This window comes from Dendrobates tinctorius, unplaced genomic scaffold, assembly GCF_039654945.1.
Source record: "Dendrobates tinctorius isolate UK_male_01 unplaced genomic scaffold, ASM3965494v1 ptg000079l, whole genome shotgun sequence".
In the NCBI taxonomy this organism is placed as follows: domain Eukaryota; kingdom Metazoa; phylum Chordata; class Amphibia; order Anura; family Dendrobatidae; genus Dendrobates; species Dendrobates tinctorius.
This window is the reverse complement of record NW_027361747.1, coordinates 9,757,583-9,780,000: the sequence shown is the minus strand read 5'-3', so window position 1 is coordinate 9,780,000 and position 22,418 is coordinate 9,757,583. Positions and strand designations below refer to the sequence as shown.

Below are 22,418 nucleotides of genomic sequence, written 5' to 3'. Positions count from 1 at the left end.
CTGATGTGTATGAGTGGTGGAGGGATGGGGCGGTGAATGTGGATGGCAAGGGAACACAGGAGGATGAAAATAAAGCACATGGCTAAAATTACAGCAAAGTGTGGGTTACCTGACTCCTGTCCTGACTAACTGTCATGGAGTAACTGTCTTGCAAGATGCTTAGCTAATGCGATGCTTTGCTTAATGCGTGTTCACCCCTCACTTGCATGCCCCTTAGAGTTAAGGCCCTTTTACATTTAGCGATGCACCAGCGATCCGACCCTAGTGAGCTTTCACACAGAAAGACCTCACAGCGATGCAGCAGCGACGCTGCGCACGATACTCACCTTTCACACACAGTGATCCTGACGTCCTCCCGCCCGCGTCCAGCGTCGCTCGTCTCACACAGCAGGAAGCAGACGACGAGAAATGGAGCCGTCCGATCTCGCGCGATCAGCGATAACCAGCGGGGGAGGTAAGTATCACACATAGCGATATCGCTAGCAATATCGCTATAACGTCACAAAATCTGTGACGTTTTAGCGATATTACTAGCGATATCGCTATGTGTAAAACCCCCTTAGAGTTAGTCTACATTTATACACCCCACTACAGGGCCAAGAGAGTGGGATTGTGGGAGCTGCTTAGTTATAAATTTGCAACAGCTGCTCTGCACCTCTTGGTATGCAAAAGATGATCAAAGAGCCAATCCTGATTCCATCTCTATGCTAAAACACTTCTCCTTAGATAACATCTCCAGTGATTCCCCCCCATGGATATACAGCAGTAAAGGGCCTGTCACACTAAGCGATGTCTGATACTTACCTCCGACCGCTCCCCCGCTGGTTATCGCTGATCGCGCGAGAACGTCCTGGACTGTTTCTCGTCGTCAGCTTCCCTGCTGGGCTTCCTGCTGTGACGACGAGCGACGCGTGGACGCGGGCGGGAGGACGTCAGGATTGCCTCGTCTGACAGGTAAGTAGCGACCCCTGCGATGTCGCTGGTGAGATCTGCCTGTGTGGCAGCTCACTAGCGACCACTTAGCGATGTACCAGTGATCCTGACCACGTCATATCGCTGGTCGGTATCGCTGGTACATCGCTAAGTGTGACAGTACCTTAAGTCCTGAGAACAATGTAACAGATGAATTATAGCAAAGAAGTTTGGGTAATATGGTTACCATTCACACTGCTTGCTAACATTGAATGGAGATACATGCAGGCTGGTGCAGATCAGAAGTTGAATAATATGGAGACCTGTGTGAAGAGAGAAGGTGGATGTTAATTCCTTGTCATGGAGTAACTGTCTTGCAAGATGCTTAGCTAATGCGATGCTTTGCGAGACCGCGGTGTGTGACAGCGATCAGCGACCGGCCCCCCTGCCGGTATCGCTGATCGCTGCAAGAAACCTCTGGACTTTTTTTTCGTCGCTGGTCTCCCGCTGGCCAGCACGCATCGCTGTGTGTGACAGGCGGGAGACCAGCGATCAGCTATAAAAAATAAAAAAAATATTGTTATTCTCACCTTCCGACGTCCCGCGCAGCCATCCCGCCTCTCTCCACGCTCCCGGTCCCAGTGATCCTTTGCACGAATGACCGCGAGACGTCGCGCTCCCGCGAGACCGTGACATTCTCGCGGTCATTACTGGATTACTGGGACCGGAGCTTGGAGAGAGGCGGGATGGCTGCGCGGGACGTCGGAAGGTGAGAATAACATTATTTTTTATTTTTCTTCTATTTTTTTACAGGGATGGCATCAGCGCTAACGAACACAGTGATGCCGCGTGCTCGGCATCGCTGTGCTAATCGCTGGTGAAGCTGTCTGTGTGACAGCTCACCAGCGATCACATAGCGACTTATCAGCGATCCTGACACGTTGATATCGTCGGGATCGCTGGTAAGTCACTATGTGTGACTCCAGCTTAAGTCCTGAGAACAATGTAACAGATGAATTATAGCAATGACATTGGATAATATGGTTACCATTCACACTGCTTGCTAACATTGAATGGAGATATATGCAGGCTGGTGCAGATCAGAAGTTGAATAATATGGTTACCTGTGTGAAGAGAGAAGGTGGATGTTAATTCCTTGTCATGGAGTAACTGTCTTGCAAGATGCTTAGCAAATACGATGCTTTGCTTAATGCGTGCTGACCCCTCACTAGAATGATGTCACTTTCGGGTATTTTCCATCATATAGACACCTCAAAGTGACTCCAAATGTGATGTGTTCCCTAAAAAAAATGGTGTTGCAGAAATGAGAAATCGCTGGTCAACTTTTAACCCTTATAACTTCCTAACAAAAAAATTTGGTTCCAAAATTGTGGTGATGTAAAGTAGACATGTGGGAAATGTTATTTAGTAAGTTTTTTGTGTGACATATCTTTGTGATTTAAGGGCATGAAAATTCAAGTTTGGAAAATTGCAAAATTCTCAAAATTTTTGCCAAATTTCCTAATAAACGGAAGTCATATCAAATAAATTTTTACCACTAACATGAAGTACAATATGTCACAAAAAACTTTCTCAGAATCACCGTGATCTATTGAAGCATTCCAGAGTTATTACCTCATAAAGGGACAGTGGTCAGAATTGTAAAAATTGGCCCGGTCATTAACAAGCAAACAACCCTCAGGGGTAAAGGCTCCGGATCCCAGACTCAGGCTTTCCAGATGAGATGATGGTCTCTCTATCACCACTTCCCACCAACAGTACAGCACCATCAATTTAGGAATACAGAAAAATGTTTCTGCTCATAATACTTTAGGAAAACCTTTTAGGTTGCTTTAGCTCCTCAAACTGCTACCCTGACCTGGCAATGTTGCCAAACGTGCCTCTGTGTGTTCATTACCAGCGAAGAGTCATCAGGGCGGTGCTGTTGTCTGGAAGAGTCAGATAAGCGGGCCAGTCTCTGAACCTGTCCTACCAGGCTTGGTTGACAATCCTGTGGCCTCCATTTAGATGTGACATAGAGCATGGTCAGCTGGGAGCAGATATGTCAGTCATGCCTGGATGGGTATATATAATAATTCCTTTTTTATGTGTTTTTTTTCATGTATTTTTAGGATTATTATTTTTTAATAATTTCTCTTCTGTTACTAAAACCAGGTATGTTCTGGATGATCAGTACACAAGTTCCTGTGGAGCCAAGTTTCCAGTAAAATGGTCGCCCCCTGAAGTGTTCAACTACAGCAAATTCAGCAGCAAATCTGATGTCTGGTCTTTCGGTAAGATAATATCATTAGGAGAATTGAACCACATTGTACTCGGGGAGCTGAATTTGGCTGCAGCGTGGGCATGTACAGATAAGCAGGATGTCTAGATTTCAGTCTTGCTTTAGTTGGTGTAATGCAGGATTATTTCCATCATTAGTCTACTATAAACCACAGTTTTTTTCATTGGTGTGTGAGCATCTTATCAGCTAAGCTATTGTAGATGCATCTTACAAGTTATTAAGAAACAAAAAACAGAAATGTGTACTGACAAAATCTGTCAATAAGTTGCATTGATTAAAAGGAGTCTGTCAGCACCAAATGACTGTTCAAACCAAGCACAAGCGCTCCAGTCAACCTTTCCACCTACATGTTTTCCATTTATCTTTGCTCTCTTTAAACTCCTATAAAACTGAAATTTTCAACCAAGGGAGAAGGGATGAAGATATGTGGAAAAGAAGAGTTTGTTGTGCTTGGTTTGCATTGTCGTTTTGTGTTGACAGACTCCCTAAACTGAAAGATCAAAGATTTCTCTACCTTCAATGGCATTAATTCCATCGATGTCAATTTGCTTTATGACTAGACAGCCAAGAATTTTATCCCATAATTAATGAACTTGACCAGGGAATATAAATAATTGCACTTATTCCATGGTGCTTTACATATGAAAAGGGGTATACAAAAATCTTGAACGAAATGGGTTACCGACTGGCTTAGGAGGAGAGAGGACCCTGCCCGCAAGAGCTCACAATCTACAAGGGATGGGTAAGGATACAGGAGTTGAGGGTAGAGCTGGTCTTGCTGTGGTTTGGTGGAAGGGGGTGTCCACTACTTTTCCATTCATGACTGATTGGTGGGGGAACGTCAGATCTGCTCCTGGGACCACCAACACAGTTGATGGAGCTGTGGTATTCATCTCTGTACAGTTTCCATCCAGCCGCCTCTGATGGTGATAACAGCTGATCAGCTACCCCGTGTTCTACTTCCACCGATCGGATCCGATAGCCTATCCTGGGAATAGATCATCAGTATGAAAGTATTAGACAGTAAGCAAGCTTTTAATAAGTACATAAATGTTTAATAAAGGAAAAAAATTTAAAAGTAATGAAAACAGCCAAGTACAAATTTTTTCCATAAATTAGCAGTATAAATTATAGTTATTTTGTGAAGTTACTAAAAGAAACATATACAATATGTGCATCAAAATGCAAGTTATCAAGTTTGACATTACATGGCTATGGGCAAAGGCATAACATAAGGTATCAGAATGCAATGGAATAACAAGTAAAACTAACCTAAGAAACAGAGAAAAAGAAAAAAAATCAAACAATTTTGAGCACAACCTAAAAATCAATCCAGAAATCCCCATTTTAATTTTGGCTGCAATGACCTGTGTCATTTGTAAATCTTTTATGCTATATAATAGTGAGGTAGCGTCTGTTAAGGAAACAGCACTTTCTGTATAAAGAAGAAATGAAACTTCTTACTATTAAAGCAGGTGGTGTCAGAAGTGCTACATTGCTGATGTGATATGTGTCACCATTGTACATAGCTGTGGGCTGTGTGGTTGATTTTTTCACAGCCAGGAAGCTTCATCATCGCCTGGTGCCTTGATGTCGCTGAAAAATGTATCATTGGAATAAATTATAGTGAGGGAAGTAGGAAGTGAAAGAGAAAATCTTGAAAGTTTAAAAAAAGGAAAGGCGGCACTCTCTGTCCCATGAAGACGTCTTTTATTATAAAATCATTAAAAAAATGGATACAGGAGAATGCAGGTGCAAGAGTTGGACGACGGACGTTTCGCCCACAATGGTGCTTCAGTGGGTCCAAACACAAACTGTGTTAAAACCCAACTGTCCTTGTGATTTTTTTTTTTGTAATCCATATGACTTCCCATCTAAGAACTAACTTATAGTTACCTCACTGATCCGGGAGATTAACACTTTCTATCCCTGCAAATCTTAAATTAGACTGATGACATTCACATATATGCTTTATGATTCTTGCGGAACCCTTTCCCGATATGATTGATTTCATATGTTCTCTGAACCTAGCGTATAATGGTCTGATAGTTTTGCCAATATAAAAGAAACCGCAGGGACAGTAAACTACATAAACCATAAACTGAGTTTTGCATGAGATAAAATCAGAGACCCGATGTGTGCCAGATCACACGTACTTACAAAAGGAACAGCCCCCGCCTTTAAAGGGAACCTGACACCAGAAAGAAGGCTGATGGCCTGTAGCTATGCGGTTAATCTGCAGGTTAACAGCGTTATGATGCTGCCTGGCGCCTGCACTTAGCCGAATGCAGCAAGGAGAAAATAATATTTATTATCCGCTGTAACCGCTCCCCCGGCCCTGACTGACAGCAGGCCGCAATGTAGAGGCAGTGTCAGTCACGGACGAGGGACTGGTTACAGAGGATAATAAAGATTATTTTCTCCTTGCTGCATTCGGCTAAGTGCAGGCGCCAGGCAGCACTTCACTCCATGTCTACAATCCCCACCCCACAAACTTTCACACCCTCGCAGGAATCTTAAACACCTTGACCTACACTCATTCTCCGAATCCCTCCTCCCTCTTACAGATATAAGTTCCTTACACAATGCGGATGACGCTGCCGCTCTATATAACACCACAATAGCTGTAGCTTTGGAATCCGCTGCCCCACTTACACATACCAAAACTCGCAAAATCAACAGACAGCCCTGGCACACCAGCCTGACCAAAGAGCTGAGGCGAGCTTCCAGGGCTGCTGAGCGCAGATGGAAAAGATCCCACTCCAACGAGCATTTCATCGCATTCAAACAGTCCCTCACTACTTTCAAGACCACACTCGCCACAGCTAAACAAACCTACTTCTCATCTCTCATATCCTCCCTGTCTCACAACCCTAAACAGTTATTCAACACCTTCAATTCTCTCCTCCGCCCCACAGCACCTCCTCCCTCCCCACTCATCTCAGCTGAAGACTTTGCCTCATTTTTCAAGCAGAAAATTGATAACATCAGGGACAGTTTTGGTCAACAACCCCCAGAGCCCTTCCTCCCGACTTCCCAGCCCTCCACCTTCAAAACCAACTTCTCCACCATTACAGAAGATCGACTCTCCACTCTACTCTCAAGATCACATCTCACCACCTGTGCACTCGACCCGATCCCATCCCACTTCATCCCAAACCTCACCACAGTCTTCATCCCAACCCTAACCCATCTCTTCAACCTATCACTAACAACTGGTGTTTTCCCCTCAAGCTTTAAACATGCCTCCATCACACCTATCCTCAAAAAGCCCTCTCTTGACCCATCCTCTGTATCTAGCTATCGCCCTATATCACTTCTCCCATACGCCTCCAAGCTACTGGAACAACACGTCTACCTTGAACTGTCCTCCCATCTCTCTTCTTGCTCCCTCTTCGACCGCTTACAATCTGGCTTCCGGTCACACCACTCCACTGAAACTGCCCTTACTAAGGTCACCAATGACCTCTTAACTGCCAAGAGCAAGCGACACTACTCTGTCCTCCTCCTCCTGGACCTGTCGGCTGCCTTTGACACAGTGGACCATTCCCTATTATTACAGACCCTCTCATCCCTCGGCATCACAGACTTGGCCCTCTCCTGGATCTCATCATACCTAACAGACCGGACATTCAGCGTCTCCCACTCACACACCACCTCCTCACCTCGCCCCCTATCTGTCGGAGTCCCACAAGGTTCAGTCCTAGGGCCCCTGCTGTTCTCTATTTACACCTTTGGCCTGGGACAGCTCATAGAATCTCATGGCTTTCAGTATCATCTTTATGCTGATGACACACAGATCTACATCTCTGGACCAGATATCACCTCCCTACTAACCAGAATCCCTCAATGTCTGTCCACTATTTCATCCTTCTTCTCCACTAGATATCTGAAACTCAACATGGACAAAACAGAATTCATCATCTTTCCCCCATCTCACGTGACCCCCCCTACGAACCTATCAATTACAGTAAATGACTGCCCACTCTCCCCAGTCCCACAAGCTCGCTGCCTCGGAGTAATCCTTGATGCTGATCTCTCCTTCAAACCACATATCCAAACCCTTTCCACTTCCTGCCGACTTCAACTCAAAAATATTTCACGCATCCGTTCATTCCTCACCCAAGAATCTGCAAAAACCCTAGTCCATGCCCTCATCATCTCTCGCCTTGACTACTGCAACCTCATGCTCTGCGGCCTCCCCTCAAACACTCTCGCACCCCTCCAATCTATTCTAAACTCTGCTGCCCGACTAATCCACCTGTCCCCCCGCTATTCCCCAGCTTCTCCCCTCTGTCAATCCCTTCACTGGCTCCCAATTGCCCAGAGACTCCATTACAAAACCCTAACCATGACATACAAAGCCATCCACAACTTGTCTCCTCCATACATCTGTGACCTCGTCTCCCGGTACTTTCCTGCACGCAACCTCCGATCCTCACAAGATCTCCTTCTCTACTCCCCTCTTATCTCCTCTTCCCACAATCGCATACAAGATTTCTCTCGCGCATCACCCCTACTCTGGAACTCTCTACCACAACATATCAGACTCTCACCTACCATCGAAACCTTCAAAAAGAGCCTGAAGACCCACCTCTTCCGACAAGCCTATAACCTGCAGTAACCACCGATCGACCACCGCTGCACGACCAGCTCTACCCTCGCCTACTGTATTATCACCCATCCCTTGAAGATTGTGAGCCCTCGCGGGCAGGGTCCTCTCTCCTCCTGTACCAGTTATGACTTGTATTGTTTAAGATTATTGTACTTGTTTTTATGTATACCCCCCTCACATGTAAAGCGCCATGGAATAAATGGCGCTATAACAATAAATAATAATAATAATAATAAAGTGCAGGCGCCAGGCAGCATCATAACGCTGTTAACCTGCAGATTAACCGCATATCTGCAGGTTAACAGCGTTATTTCTGGTGACAGGTTACCTTTAAAACTACCCGACACTCTGGATTTTGTTAACCAGTTTTTTACTCCAATTTTAAACGATTGTGGACCAACATATCTTTTAAATTCATACATTTTCTATACATTATCATTGTTTTTTTTGCCACAATCTCCGACCAAGCCTTGTAAGAGCTCAATAATCGCCAATTTTTATGAACGGCTGAACGGTTGATGTTATCCAACGGTCTGAACTAGAAATTGAAAATAAATCTTTTTTTGATTTGTCTTTTTTTCTATCTCAACCAGCACTTTTCAGACAGTTCCCTTTGGTTCTAACTCTGTCCAATGCCTTTTTAAAAAGTAGGGTAGGATAACCTCTGGCCACAAACTTGTGTTTTTAATTAGTTTGCCTGGTGTTGAAAGTGTACCTCATTGCTGGTCAACTTTGACTATAGGGAAGTGATTTTTTAGTGTAACAGGTGTAATGCAGCGGTAGCACCGTACGCAGTGATGAGGCAGTGACCCACAAAGTTCAAACATAAAAGTCTCTTTAGTGTGTTATCTTCACACAGGTTCCAATCCACACAATTGCATATAACTTCCGTACATATAACTTCAGTGCTTGTTCAGTTCATACCAGTTCATAGCACTACATAGTGCACGGCTTTGTATCACAGTCCCTAAATATGCCGGACTTCACCTTGTCCAGTTTCCATGGGCGACTCCACGCCATGCCAATGTCTCTCACTTACAGCCTCCTTTAGTCTCTTTACTCATGCACACAGCCGTACACAGTGCTTGATATCCTCCAATTGCAGCCGGGCACCATATCCATCTGTTTGCAGTCATTACACACACCAGTCTTTCTTCGTTCACAGGAACTGTCTACCTCTGGTAAACCTTCGGGCTTTTAACATTAGAACGTGTGGCCTTCTGCCACATGGAAAACCTGGGTCCGGAATGGAACAGACTGCAACACTATCATACTGCAGTCTGTTTCAAACACAACATCCAGAGCAGGTTTTCCCTACATCTGCCTTGGACAATACCATTCTCATGATCCATGCTGGATCAGGACTGATAAAAAGCACAGGTAACCTTTTTTTATCTAAGCTGTGCTTAAGGTTGTTTTTTGCCCCTGGTGGCCATTAGGATTATTGCACTGTGGTGTCGTTTGTTCAAGTTTGCCCCCGGTGGTGGTGAGCGTCATTGCACTCTATGTTATGAATGAGTCACCGAGAAAAACAAAAACAAGCTAAGCCACAGAAAACCAGAGAGGTTGGTAACTAAGCGGATTGCAGACCCCTGATCCTATCCTCACAACTAGCAGTTGCCGTGGAGCGTACTTACGATGATCCTAGACGCTTCGTCACAGCCGGAGAACTAAATAAGCCTAAAGCAAGATAAGGGGAAATCTAAACTGCCCCAGAGCAGACCCCAAAGCAATAGACAGCCCCCAAACATGTATTTTCGGTGAGACAAGATGAAAACACAAACACAGAAAAAAAGGCTGAGCAAATGATGGGGCCCACACTAACTAGAAAGGACAGGAAAGGAAAGATGCTGTCTGCAATCATGCACAAAACCCTACCAAAAAAAGGTCCAACACTTTCTGATAACAAAACCCCTGAAGTCGCTAGACTTCAAATCCCTATATCAGCACTCTGGTATATTCTGAAGACAGAGCACAAAAAAGACCAATGTGATCAGGGACAAAAAGCAAACTGGCATAAACAGAGACATAAGAATGGAAATTCAGCACAGCCCCAGCAGGGGCTGGCTGACCACAAACCAAGTAAACCAGACCAAATCTCATGTGAAAAAAAAATAGCAGAGCACACTTAGCTTGAGAAGGCAGGAACAGGACTGGAAACCAGAACCTCAGGGCGGGGAAAATCACCAGCACAAAATTAGGGAGTCGGCTGTCTTAAATCCAGTCAGAGACTCCCGATGTCCACTCACAGTCCTCCTCCTCAGGTGGCAGGTCTCTGCCATTTAGATCAGCTTCATTACCTACTGTCACCACCAGAGGGAGCCCGGATGGAGAACTCACGACTCCTCTGTCAACACAGCCAGCTCCACCACCCTCACCAGAAGCCAGAGGTAAACCAGAAAATGAGTTCACAACAACTCTAGTTTCTTTAGTTAAGTGCACATGATTATAATGCAGGTGTAATTGCTGGCTCTGCTATAAAAGAGTCACAGGGGTTGCAATCAGTGTTGGTGATAGTGTTCATTTCAACTATCCTTGGTGGAGGAAGGAGCTGGAGAGCGTTCCTTGCAGCACTGTCTTAAGCCTGGTGTGGAAGGAGTCATAGGGGATTTTCTTGTAGCTCTGACAGAGCTTGGTGACAGCGATTCAGGAGGAGAGCTGCATTCTGGTGGTGGACTCTGTTGCCAGGAGCAAGTGCAACAGAGTAAAGCTAAGTTGTGTTTCCCCGTTTGTGTTTTTCCTTAGTGTGTATTAGTACAGCGGTGGGGCCAGTGCCTGCGCCATAAAGCTCCCTAGCAAGGGATAGGTGTAGGGTGTGCTAGGGTGCCAGGTATACTGATCGGCGCCCGGTGCGGAACCGGCATAGGGAACGTTAGGAGCGTTAGGGACACTGACTCAGGGGAGTGCAGGAGGTCTCCATGTCCCCTGTCCCTATCGCAGGGCCAACCGTTGTAACGGTTTCCCTACCCCTTGTCTTGTCGTTTTAGTTACCGTCCTGCGAGCCGTGTCACACAGGACAGTATCACGTGCCGCGTCTTGTTGTTTTAGTTACCGGCCGCTGGTCGCGTCACACAGGACGGGTCCATGTGACAACCATGTCCAAGACTAACCTTATTTATTATTACATTTAACCTGCATTACTGTCACAGTTATGCCAGTGACTGCCATGCACACCTATGGCCTTCATACACCTCCATGCATATCCTGGGGAGACTACACAGTGACTCCTACCTGTGATATCAGTCACTGCTTCACTATTGCAATCCCAGCTGTGCCTGTGACCGCAATGCATTCCCATAGCCTCAATACACCTTTCCTGGGGAGCACACACAGGACCCTCTAGCTGTAACAGCGGTCACTGCCTCACACAGGGGTGGGCATTTTTGTGCTTGTTTAGACTCATAATTCTTATTGTTTCAGGAAACAACACATGTACGTAGCCACAACGGTCGGAACCCGATCCTGTATTTTGTATTGAAGTGTCTATTGAACCTGTGAAATGGTCATTGTGATGGGAAGGGGAAAGGAGTCAGGAGTGACTTTACCTATTATGAATAGTTTGTATTGTGTTATCAGCTGTGTAAAGAAGAGTTACAGCTCACTGTAATCCTGCTTCTCATAGAATGTTAGAAGGGACCTCAAGGGTCATCGTGTCCAACCTTCCTGTTTCCTGATAATGAGGTTGCAGAACATTCCTGATAGGAATTATGACAGGACAGAAAGCATTAGTTTAAAAAGGCCTCAGTGGCTAGTGTGAAAATTGCAAGGTTATATTTTTTTTAATAAAGACTGGAATATGATTTTTTTAATATATGTAACACAAAACCTGATTTAAAAAATAGGTCATTTTCTTATAGCTTCCCTTCAACCCCTTTTCGCCCGAAGGTGGTTTACACGTTAATGACCAGGCCAATTTTTACAATTCTGACCACTGTCATTTTATGAGGTAATAACTCTGGAACGCTTCCATGGATTCTGGTAATTCTGAGAATGCTTTTTCGTGACATATTGTACTTCATGATAGTGGTAAAATTTCTTCAGTATGACTTGCATTTATTTGTGGTAAAAAAATGGAAAATTGGTTAAAATTTTGCAATTTTCCAACTTTGAATTTTCATGCCCTTAAATCACAGAGTTATGTCACACAAAATAGTTAATAAGTAACATTTCCCACATGTCTACTGTACATGAGCACAATTTTGGAACCAAATTTTTTTTCTGCTAGGAAGTTATAAGGGTTAAAAGTTGACCAGCGATTTTTCATTTTTCTAACAAAATTTACAAAACCATTTTTTTAGGAACAACATCACATTTGATGTCACGTTGAGGGGTCTATATGACAGAAAATAGTCTAAACTGACACTATTCTAAAAGCTGCACCCCTCAAGGTACTCAAAACCACATTCAAGAAATTTATTAACCCTTCAGGTGCTTCACAGTAAATTTTGGAATGAAAAAAATTTTTTTACTAGAGATCCATTTATTTTTTTTATTTTGACAAGGGTAACAGGAAAATCCGGACCCCAAAATTTGTTGTGTAACTTCTCCTGAGCATGGTGATAGCCCATATGAGGGAGAAAACCAATGTTTTGGCATACGACAGAGCTTGGAAGGGAAGGAACGACAGATCTTGGAAGAGAAGGAGCGCCATTTGACTTTTTGAATGCAAAATTTGCTGGAACAATTGGCGGACGCCCTGTCGCATTTGGAGAGCCTCTGATGTACCTAAACAGTGAAAATCCCCCACAAGTGACACCATTTTGGGACCTGATCTAGATGTGTGGTGACCACATTGAACCCTCAGGTGCTTCACAGAAGTTTATAACGTTGAGTAGTCGTAAAAATAAAAAAATAACATTTTCCCCACAAATATGTCTTTAACCCAAAATATTGCAGTTTCATAAGAGTAACAGGAGAAATTGCACCATACAATTTGTTATGCAATGTCTCCTGAGTACGCTGATACCCCATATGAGGAAGGAAACTACTGTTTAGGTGCACGGCAGGGCTCGGAAGGGAAGGAGTGTCATTTGGCTTTTTGAATGTAAAATTTCCTGGAATCATGAGCAGAAGCCATGTTGGAAACTAAACCCCTCAAGTAATGTATTTACACATGTGGTGAGCATTTTGATACCCCAGGTGCTTCACAGAAGTTTATAAAGTTGAGCCGTGAAAATAAAAAAAATCACATTTTCCCCACAAAAATGTTATTTTGGCCCCAAATTTTGCATTTTCATAAGGGTAACAGGAGAAAATGGACCATACAGTTTGTTATGCAATTTCTCCTGAGTACCCCGAGACCCCATATGTGGGGGAATACTACATTTGAGTCACAGAGCAAAGCTCAGAAGGGAAGAGGCGCCATATTGGAGTTCAGATTTTATTGGAATGGTTTGAGGGTGTCATGTCACATTGGCAGAGCCCCTGAGGTGCCAGAAAAACAGAAACCCCCTCTGACTCTATTCTACCACTGGCATCCATATCCTCACTCCATGACACAGACAGTGCCACTGCTTTCTACAATGCCACTCTCGCATCAGCTATTGACACGGTTGCCCCTCTCGTTCATGGCAGAATGCGACGTATCAACAGACAACCCTGGCACAAGAACACCACTAAAAAGCTCCGGCAAGTGTCCAGGATTGCAGAACGGCGCTGGAAGAAAACAAATTCGCAAGATGACTTCACCACATTCCAACAGGCAACACTCGATTTCAAAGCTGCCCTCACCTCTGCTAAACAGGCCTACTTCACAACCCTCGTATCTTCCCTATCTTACAACCCAAAACAGTTATTCAAAACATTTAACTCCCTTCTCCGCCCACCACTGCCTCCTCCATCCTCCCTCATCTCTGCAGAGGACTTTGCCACACACTTCAAAAACAAGATTGACCAAACAGGCAAGTATTCATCACTCAACCACCACAACCCCTTTGTATACCAGACCAATGCCCAAACCCCATAACCTCACTCTCCAACATCACTGAAGGGGAACTTAATCGCCTCTTCTCCAAATCGCACCTCACAACCTGTGCACTTGACCCCATCCCATCCCACCTCCTCCCCAACCTCATCACCACACTTATCCCATCCCTAACCCACCTCTTCAACCTATCACTAACGTCCGGTACCTTCCCTTCTGCTTTCAAGCATGCCACAGTCACGCCTATCCTTAAAAAGCCAACCCTCGACCCAACCGCTATGTCCAGCTATCGCCCAATATCTTTGCTCCCATTCGCTTCCAAACTCCTGGAACAGCATGTCCACGCTGAACTTTCCTCCCACCTATCATCTAACTCGCTCTTTGACAATCTACAATCTGGTTTCCGCCCCCATCACTCCACTGAGACAGCCCTAACCAAAATTACTAACGACCTACTTACAGCCAAATCAAATGGACAATACTCTATACTCCTGCTTCTAGACCTGTCTGCTTCATTTGACACAGTTGACCACTGCCTCCTACTACAGATCCTCTCCTCCTTCGGCATCAAAGGCCTTGCCCTATCCTGGATCTCCTCATACCTTTCCAACCGCACATTCAGCGTCTCCCACTCCCACACCACCTCCTCATCCCACCCTCTCTCTGTTGGAGTCCCCCAAGGATCTGTTTTAGGACCCCTACTCTTCTCAATCTATACACTTGGTCTGGGGCAACTCATAAAGTCCCACGGATTCCACTACCACCCTTATGCTGATGACACTCAGATCTACCTCTCTGGCCCAGACGTCACCTCTCTGCTGTCCAGAATCCCAGAGTGTCTATCAGCCATATCCTCCTTCTTCTCCTCTCGCTTCCTCAAACACAATGTAGATAAATCTGAACTCATCATCTTTCCTCCATCTCACAGATCTTCTTTACCCGACCTAGCTATAACAATTAATGACATCACACTTTCCCCAGTACCAGAAGTCCGCTGCCTCGGAGTAACCTTTGACTCTGCCCTGTCCTTCAAACCGCACATCCAAGCTCTTTCTACCTCCTGTCGCCTCCAGCTCAAAAATATTTCCAGAATCCGTCCTTTCCTCAACCCTCAATCTACTAAAATGCTTGTGCATGCCCTCATCATCTCCCGCCTCGACTACTGCAACATCCTTTTCTGTGGTCTCACTGCTAACACCCTCGCACCTCTCCAGTCCATCCTTAACTCTGCCTCCCGACTAATTCATCTCTCTCCTCGCTACTCCTCCGCTTCTCCCCTCTGCAAATCTCTTCACTGGCTCCCATTCCCTCAGCGTATCCAGTTCAAATTACTAATTCTGACCTACAAGGCCATCTATAACCTGTCTCCCCCATATGTCTCTGAACTAATCTCCCGATACCTTCCCTCACGTAATCTCCGGTCCTCCCAAGACCTCCTTCTCTCCTCCACACTTATTCGCTCCTCACCCAACCGCCTCCAAGACTTCTCCCGAATAGCCCCTATTCTCTGGAATTCTTTGCCCCAACAAGTCCGACTATCAACCACATTTGGATCCTTCAGACGGAACCTGAAAACCCACCTCTTCAAGAAAGCCTACAGCCTGCAATGACCCCGCTACCTCCTTCTCTCTCACCACTACCGGTGATATCACCTCAACCAACACCGGAACTGCTGCAACCCACCAACCTACTGTCTCCTTCCCCACCATCCTGTAGCATGTAAGCCCGAAAGGGCAGGATCCTCTCTCCACTCTGTATCAGTCTGTCATTGTTAGTTTGTTTACTGTAAGTGATATCTGTAGTTTGTATGTAACCCCTTCTCATGTACAGCACCATGGAATCAATGGTGCTATATAAATAAATAATAATAATATGTGAACTCATTTTACAAACTACACTCGCTAATGAATTCATCTAGGTGTGCAGTGATCATATTGACAGCACATGTGCCTCACAGAATTTTATGCCGTTGAGCGTTGAAGAAAGAAGAAATTACATTTTTACTACTAAAATGTTGTTTTAGCCCCAAGTTTTTAAATTTTCTAAGGGCTAATAGGAATTTTTTTTACAACAAACTGAGGTCCGTTTTTTCCTGAGTGCGCCAATACCCTACATGTAATCGGGAAATATTTTTCAGGCACATTGCAAAGCTTAGAAGGCAAGGAGTGCCATATTTTACTGTTATGGTTTGCAGGTGCCATGACCCACTGGGAGAGTCAATGAGGTGCCAGACCAGCACAACCCCCAATAAGTGACCTCATTTTACAAACCACATCCCTCAATGAATTCATCTAGGAGTGCAATGATCATATTGACACAACAGATGTGTCACAGAATTTTATACCATTGTTCAGTGAAGAAAAAATAACTAAATTTTTACCACCTAAATTTTGTTTTAACCCCAGATTTTATATTATCACACAAGAAGTGGGTAAAAATGGCACCAATATTTGTCCCACAATTTCTACTGAACGTGGCAATACCCCATATGTGGCTATACAGTACTACTTAGCCATACGGGGAGACTCGGGAGGAACAGAGCGCTATTTGCCACCTGGAGCGCAGATGTTCCTAGAACAGTTTGCAGACTCCATGTACAGAGCGCCTAATTGCTAGAAGAGCAGAATCTACCCTCAAGTGACCCCATTTTGGAAACTGTACCCCAATTGGAATTTATCTACAGGTGTAGTCATAGTTACGATTTTGACTCCATGGGTGTTTTCCAGAAACAAGCAGCAATGAATGTTGCTGAGTGAAAATTGCAAACTGCAGTTGCAGTGACCAGTACGTTATGCCCAGCCTGTGCTTCTGGAGGCATACACCCGTAAGTTAGGCAGGCTCTCATCACTTGAGAAATGCCAAACTTGGACACAAATATGTGGTTTAGGTACACTGTGGGGCTCAGAAAGGAGGGCATGTTTGGATTTGGGAGTGGCCTCTGTTCAGCTGTGTCCTTCTTTTCAGAAGTGCACAAAACTAGGGCTGACGGCACTTTTATGCAATCCTAAAAAGACAGACACCACCGGATCATAGGTCTGACGGCATCCACAGTGCCTCCATCTGCCTCATTATAGGGAATCTTCCACCAGAGATTCCATTTGAATCGCGTATTTCAGAGATTTTCAAGGAAACCCTGGTGTAAGCACTCAGCGCAGAGTGCAGCATAAATGTGTAAATGTGCGCCGAGCCTTACTGCGATCTTTAGGAGGCATAATGATAAAATCAACAGCAGGTGAAGACTTAGTTTTATTTATTTTTTTACTCTTTGGGTCGGTGCGATTACAGCGATACCAGATTTATATTGTGTTTTTATGTTTGGCTTCTGTCACACACTAAAAGACGCTTTTTATTGCAAAAATTAGTTTTTGCATCACCACATTTTGAGAGCTATAATTTTTCCATATTTTGGCTGACAGTCATGTGAGGTCTTGTTTTTTGTAGGACAATCTGACGTTTTTATTAGTACCATTTTCGAGCACATGACAATTTTTGATCGCTTTCTATTCCGATTTTTGGGAGGCAGAATGAACAAAAACCAGCAATTCAGGAATTTCTTTGGGGGGATTCATGCCGCTGCATGTGTGGTAAAAATGCTAAGGCAGTTTTATTCTTCGGGTCAGTATGATTACAGCAATACCTCATTTTTATCTTTTTTTGTGTTTTGGCGCTTTTACACAATAAAAACTATTTTATAGAAAAAAATCATTATTTTTGCATCGCTTTATTCTGAGAGCTATAACTTTTAGGCTGTGTGCACACGTAGCGATTTTTAAGCGTTTTTGCCGCGATTTTCGGCGCAAAAACGCTTAAAAATCGTGTACAGAACGCCCCCCATGCATTCCTATGGTATTCCGCACATGCTGTGCTAATGCTGCGCTTTTTTCTGCGGCGGAATCGCATCGCGGAAAAAATCGCAGCATGCTCATTCTTTTGTGCGGAATCGCAAAGAATTGCTGCGATTCCGCACCCATAGGAATGCATGAGAATCGCTTACTTCCCGCATGTGGCTATGCCCACCATGCGGGAAGTTAAGCGTCTCATGTGCGGTTGGTACCCACGGTGTGGAGGAGAGGAGACTGTCCTCCAGGCCCTGGGTACCATACCCCTGTAAAAAAAAGAATAAAAATAAAAAAATCGGGGTATATTTACCTTCCGGTGTCCCGCGCTGCATTCCCGGCCTAGCGTTCCCAGTAATGCCTTGCGGCAAGGCCCTGTAATGACGTAGTCTCGCGTGACTCTAGCGGTCTCGCGTGATCGCTATAGCAACGCGAGACTACGTCATCACAGGTCTCGCAAGGCATTACTGGGAACGCTGAGGCCCAGGAATGCAGCGCGGGACGCCGGAAGGTAAATATACCCCGATTTTTATTTTTTCTTTTTTAGCATTTTAACATCCTATCTTTTACTATTGATGCTGCATAGGCGGCCTCAATAGTAAAAACCTGGTCACACTTGTCAAACACTATGTTTGACGAGTGTGACCAACCTGTCAATCACTTTCCAAGCGATGCTTTAAATTGCTTGGAAAGTGCTTGAATAACGCACGTGAAAATCGCGATCATAATCGCGGTGAAATCGCGCGGAAAAAAACGCGCGATTTCTGGGAAGTTGTCCGGTTTTTAGTGAGCGTTTTAAAACGCTACGTGTGCACATAGCCTTATTTTTTCGCTGATGGAGCTGTATAGTGGCTTGTTTTTTTGTGGGACAAGATTATGTTTTAAGCAGTAACGTCTATTTAAACTGTGTTCCAAATTATTATGCAAAACGAGTTTAGGAGTGATAAGGTTAGAATTTTTTTGTTAGTCATTTACACTCATTGATGGTGATGTGTGTCAGGGCTCTTTATATCACTGAAAGCAATTGCAGATACCTGTGCAAATTAGTTTGGCAGGTGTGTCCAAATAAAGGCAAGACTACTTAAGAAGGCTGTTCCACATTATTAAGCAGCCTACATTTTTTTGCCAAAATGGGAAAGAAAAAGGATGTGTCGGCTGCTGAGAAGCAACAAATTGTGGAGTATTTAGGTCAAGGCATGACTACAATCAACATTGCCAAGACACTTCATCGTGATCATCGCACAATCAAGAAGTATGTAGCTGATTCCCAGCACACACGTGTGCGTGCTGATAAGGAAAAATTGAGGACTCTTTCCAACAGGCAATTGCATCAGGTTAAAAGAGCAGCTGCAAAAATGCCTTGTCATGGCAGCAGACAAGTTTTTGAAGCTGCTGGTGCCTCCAATGTCCCCCGAACAACAAGATGCAGGGTCCTTCAGAGGTTTGCAGCTGTGCGTAAGCCATCCTGTTGACCACCTCTATCCACTGCACACAAGCAGAAACGGCTCCAGTGGGCCAAACGAGACATGAAGACTGACTTCCAAACTGTTCTGTTCACCGATGAGTGCCGTGCAACACTCGATGGTCCAGATGGATGGAGTGAAGGAAGGCTGGTTGATGGACACCCCATGAAAACACGGCTAAGGCGCCAACAAGGAGGAGGTGGAGTAATGTTTTGGGCTGGAATCATGGGGAGAGAGATTGTCTGCCCCTTTAGGATCCCTGAAGGGGTAAAGAAGAACTCCATAATCTATGTGGAGTTTCTAAAACAGCACTTCCTGCCATGGTTCAAGAGGAAGAACCATGCTTTCCGCAGCAAGATCATTTTCATGCATGATAATGCACCGTCTCATGCTGGAAATAACACATCTGCATCTCTGGCTGCTATGGGAGGAGAAACTTATGGTGTGGCCACCATCTTCCCCTGACCTCAAACCCATTGAGAACCTCTGGAACATCATCAAAAGGAGTGTCTATGATGGTGGGAGGCTGTTCACATCTAAGCAACAGCTCTGGGAGGGTATTCTGTCCACATGCAAAACAATTGAAGCACAAACCATCCAAAAACTGACATTCAATGGATGAGAGAGTTCAGAAGCTTCTTTCGAACAAGGGGTCCTATGTGCAAATGTAACATCACCTAGAATAAAGTTTTGACTTGAAAACTGTTTGATTTCATTTTGTAATAAGCTGATAATGCTTATAATTTCACAATTGACCATTTTTTTTGTTCAAAATAAAAATAAAAAGGTTGAAAACTCTGCTGTCCATGATAATTTGGAACATGCATTTTGAGTGTTTATTTTTAAAAATATACTGTTTTCATAGGCAGTTTGTTCAAAAACATTGCAATTATACTAGCATAGTAGATGACTGGAAAATAACAATGACTTCAATTCATATAGGTAATTTAGAGAAAATAGGAGGAAATATCTTTTTGCATAATAATTTGGAACACAGTTTATATCTAGTGGGACAGTTTTATAGGTCGAGTCGTTGCGGATGCAGGGTTACCAAATATGTCTACTTTTATTGTTTGTTTTTTTCATAAAAATATTTATTTATAGATACAATATCTTGATTTTTTTTGTTATTATTTTTTTTAAAGATTTTTACAATTATTTAAAAACATATTTTTCGCTTTTTTTACATTGTCCCACTATGGCAGGGGTCCCCAACCGCCGGTCCGCGGCCCAGCACCGGGCCGCTGCAGTGCCCTTGCCGGTCCGCGGACACAAGGGGAGCCAGGGGCGGTCAGTGGCATAGCGGGGCTGGGGCGGCGCGCAGCAATTCTTAAACTGCGTGTAGCGGCGGGCAGGGAGCGATCAAGCAGCTCCGCTGCCTGCAAGAGGGAATAGCAGGAGCGGAGCTGCAAGGACCCATCCAGCTTCCTGCCCGCCGCCCGCGCTTCCTGTCTCTGACTGACACAGAGAGGAGCGCGCCGCTGCTGTGTCAGAGCGAGGAAGCGCGGGCGATGCTGCGGACAGGTGAGAGGTGGTGTGTGTATATATAATGTGTGTGTGTATATATGTCTGTCTGTGTGTGTACATGTATGTCTGTGTGTGTGTGTGTGTGTTTGTCTGTGTTTGTGTAGGTGGAGCCTGGCCCTGGAGGAGACCATGATGGGGAGAGAAGGCCATGAGGGGGTAATGGGAGAAGGCCATGATGCCTGGGGTGATGGGAGAAGGCCATGAGGGGGTGATGGGAGAAGGCCATGAGGGGGTAATGGGAGACGGCCATGAGGGGGTAATGGGAGACGGCCATGAGGGGGTAATGGGAGACGGCCATGAGTGGGTAATGGGAGAAGGCCATGAGTGGGTAATTGGAGAAGGCCATGAGGGGGTAATGGGAGAAGGCCATGAGGGGGTAATGGGAGAAGGCCATGAGGGGTTAATGGGAGAAGACCTTGATGGGAGTGATGGAGAGACGTCAGTGATGGGGTGAAGGCAATGATGGGGAGAAGGGAGTGATGGCGTGAAGGCAATGATGGAGAGACGGCAGTGATGGGTGAAGGCAATGATGGGAAGAAGGGAGTGATGGAGAGATGGCAGTGATGGGGAGAAGGGAGTGATGGGGTGATGGAGCAGGCAAGAATGGGGTGATGAAGCACTCATTCAAAACCTATGGTGAGTTGAGTCACATTATAAATGTTATTTAATTATAAGTATGCACTGCTACACTACAACTGCGTCCACAGCCCCGCCCCCTTATGACCAAAGCCCCGCCCCTGCCACACCTCCATCCCCACCCTGCCGGGCCATGGAAGAATGGTCTTGCTTGAAACCGGTCCCTGGTGCAAAAAAGGTTGGGGACCACTGCACTATGGGACAATCTTTTTTTTCAGGCTGATCGCTTGTACAGCATCGCTATGCTTTTCAAACTGTCAGTGCTGCACTGACAGAGAAAGTTGCTGATCATGCACTAAGCATGATCAAACAACTTTCCTAGCTCTGGTGACCCGGATGTTGTCATGACGACATCGGGTCACCATGGCAACAATCAGGACCCCTCGTGACGCCGTGAGGTCTCCGATCCAAAGACAGAGGGTCTGTCATCCCTCTGCTGGCTCCTGGAATGCTGCAATCGCGTTAAATTGCAGCATTTTCGGGGATAAAGTGCCAGGAGTGGTACGGGACCTCTCATGGCACTTAGTGTCAGCTGTCAGAATCAGCTGACACTCGGCGGCGATCGCCCTCACTCCCCCTGTGTGCGCAGTAGATCGTGATGACGTAATAATCCGTACCTGATCAAATAGGCCCAGGTCACATGGACGGATTACTATGTCAGAAAGGAGTTAAAGGAGTGCAGACCCTGTGGTAAGATAGCAGTCTCAACATTGATGAGCTGAATGTCACCCATATGTAAAGCATTTATGGATACTCCGAACAGGCAATTGTGTTCATTAATATTTGCTTTGTGTTTTTTTTTTTTCTGCAGGAAATTGACCTTGCAGCCTATTTTCATTCTTCCACTGGACTTAACTATGTTTGGGCATCTGGCCATCATGCTTATTAAACTTATTAAACATATTAAAATTCCAATGATATACCACTGGAATTAGGGTCTCTTTTCCTACATTATCATACTCTCAGATTAGGTGGCAAAAACCTAGTGACACATTCCCTTTAAAGCACAATGTATTTTAAAATGCACTAGCATAAAAAACTAGCTGAAGAATCCGGCGCGGACCGGGCATAGTAACTAACTATGGTTAGTTATAACAAATTATAATGATTATATATATATATATATATATATATATATATATATATATATATATAGCTGAGTGTATAGCCCCGCCCACTCCGCATAGCCAGATTCACTATAATA

At 44.8% G+C, this 22,418-nt stretch overlaps 1 protein-coding gene across 6 annotated transcripts in view; it reads left to right on the top strand.

Annotated features, from left to right (window-relative positions):
- Positions 1-22,418, top strand: part of TEC (tec protein tyrosine kinase) — a 181,765-nt gene that overhangs the window by 141,607 nt on the left and 17,740 nt on the right. For all 6 annotated transcript variants that reach the window (XM_073583479.1, XM_073583476.1, XM_073583480.1 and 3 more), the window contains one exon: positions 3,088-3,206. In XM_073583479.1, the coding sequence (XP_073439580.1) occupies positions 3,088-3,206 (119 nt within the window). The remainder of the gene's footprint in view (positions 1-3,087; positions 3,207-22,418) is intronic.